The sequence below is a fragment of the Habropoda laboriosa genome, unplaced genomic scaffold, assembly GCF_001263275.1.
Source record: "Habropoda laboriosa isolate 0110345459 unplaced genomic scaffold, ASM126327v1 scaffold541, whole genome shotgun sequence".
Taxonomy (NCBI): Eukaryota; Metazoa; Arthropoda; class Insecta; order Hymenoptera; family Apidae; genus Habropoda; species Habropoda laboriosa.
The window spans coordinates 249,927-252,395 of NW_017100692.1; the positions used below are offsets into that span (position 1 = coordinate 249,927).

Sequence of the window (2,469 nt, forward strand, 5' to 3'; positions counted from 1 at the left end):
TTTCCACTCCTAGAACTAATTTATTACCGAAAGAAAAAATTGTTTTGTTATTAGCGTCAACTGAACTACGTTTCTGCAAACTTTCAATTTCTAAAAAATCTTTTTAAATTACCGAACTTCCCAAATAAAAAACACCATAAGTTATTTAAACGACAAAATTAATTTAAATTCGTCGCTAATGACCTACCGTCAGATGCGATGTAAAGTCCATAATTAAAAAAAGGGGGGGGGGGGAAGAATTGCAGCGCAAGGTCTCGCAAAGTTGAAAAACTTTTGCATAAAAAAGTTTCATAAAATAGCAGCAATTTCCAAGTTGAGATTCACCTTTAAGCACTTCGGACGGTAGGAAAAATTTCCCAAAAGGGCTAACATCCAGGGACCGCGGGAGAACGCTCGATAAAACGGAAGCGGGTTAAGAAGTTGTTCGAGCGTATTTCCATCGTTGTCGCTCCGGTTCCCAGGACTGACGCGAAACAATCTGACGGTAAATTTGACGGCAAGTAAAGCGCCGATAAATTCGTGAATACACGGTGAAACATACGCGTCGGACGCAGAACTGGGGTCGGTGTTATTGAAAACGACGCGACGAGACGTTCTCACCTCGTTTTTCACCCTGGCTCGATCCTTTTTCCTCGAACAACCGAAAATCAACTGCTACGTTCGCGGATGTGTTCACCTCTCCGTACTTGTTCAGTCTTTGACGTGGTCGAAATTGCTTTTATGACTGTCAATTCCGCTTCTATTTACTCGCGGAACATCTCGCTCCCGCGATTCTTTCCGTTTATACGAACCTTTTATTCCGCTGGATTAACTTTTCGGGAATCTTAACGGGTTCGTTATCGGGAATTGAAGTTTCGGAGAATTGATTTTTTTAGGCGGTTTCGGAAGAAATTTAATATTCAGATTTTAGACAGGCAGTTCGATGGAAGTAATTGAGGAGTATTAATCCTTTCACCGCGGAAGATTTTAGCATGCAACGCGTTTGGCCAGAGACGAATTTTTCATTTCGGTGTTTTAAAAATTAAAAAATTAAAAAAAGTTCAAATTATGTCGTGTTTGATGTCATTTTCATCAGAAAAATCTCATCAATATGTTAAGAAAAATTTCGGGATAAAAACACGTTTCATCCTTATCTTTTATTCGCTATCCTTGTCTACGTTCGGCAAACTACAAAGGCGGGCGCGAGGCTAGAAAACGTAGTCCCTGACTCTACAAGTGTCAGGTTTAGGTTCCTTGCGGACTGACACTTGTGGAGAATTTACTGTACTTTGCCTTAGATTCCGCGATCTCAGATCTTTGATTTGCAGGACTAATGTATTATACATCGAATATGAAATTCCCTCGAATGTATGTCAATACGATTAAACTTAGGAACGGCAGCGCGATGCAAACTACGAAATCGAACAGTTCCCCGTTAAGCGTCTGAATGGGACTCACCTTGCAATCGCGTGATGTTCCTCGTCACTTTGTGGCCGTTAACGAGCTGCTCGCGCAAATGAGTCCTCTCGCGGTGACGGTGATAATTGCCGATAACGATCGTGGTCGTCACCAGCATGAGAAACAACTTCGGCCCCCAGGCCGGTCTCATCGACATCGTCCTCCGGTTTTCGCATCCCCCGAAGCTTCTGATATGCCGCGACGTCTGTTGACTTTACCAGCTTCAGCTGCCGCTCCTGAAATCCATACACCGATGAAAATTCACGATGGCCACACGGCTAAAGGAAAAAGTTCCGTGAAAGCGAGTTTCCAATGAATGAACGCGCTTGCTGGAGTGCCGCGAAAAGGCGGAGAGTTTGTGTACTCTGTCGGAGAACCGCCTCAAAATTGATGTTTGCTGCGGCTCCACCGTTGGCAGATTTTTCAAATCCGATGTCAACGGATCAATGAAATTATATATATAAGCTGGTCTAGGAATTTGTGGATATTTTATATTGAGCAACTTTGGATAGTTGGGCGGAGAAACTAAAATTTTGGAAAGTAATGTTAATAGATCAAAGAAGTAATATAAGGTGATCTACGAATTTTTAGACGTTTCATTTTGAGCAATTTCTAGTAATTGAAGAAAGCAAAAGTTCTTAAGCGAAAATACGGAAAAATGCAATTAATCCCGCAGTTCATTATGGCCATCGTATAGTTCGTGATAGCGTTTGTCGAGAATGGAATAATAATAAGTTCGATTGCGAGTAGAAATGCGTTTGACGTGTGATTTAGGTCTCGTTGTTCGAAGTTATAGTTGGAAGACTCGTTCACGGAGGGGAATGCAAATTATCGGGAAAAAGTCTGCAATAGTGGATCAAATCCAATCGTCGGATGAGACAAATAAATAGTTTTCCTGCAACGTATCGAAACAGAGAATGTTTAATCGGAAAACTTGGACGAATTCTCGGTGATTTCATTGTCACATTTCTTTTTTTTTTTTTTTTCTAACTTAAGAAGTAGAAACTTATACGCTAATTATTTTTATCTTTG

At 41.0% G+C, this 2,469-nt stretch overlaps 1 protein-coding gene across 1 annotated transcript in view; it reads right to left on the reverse strand.

The window, feature by feature from the left end:
* Positions 1-1,594, reverse strand: part of LOC108576946 — a 61,947-nt gene extending 60,353 nt beyond the window's left edge. Inside the window, exon 1 of the mRNA XM_017940022.1 lies at positions 1,438-1,594. Coding sequence (XP_017795511.1) covers positions 1,438-1,594 — 157 coding nt within the window. The remainder of the gene's footprint in view (positions 1-1,437) is intronic.
* Positions 1,595-2,469: the final 875 nt, after the last annotated feature.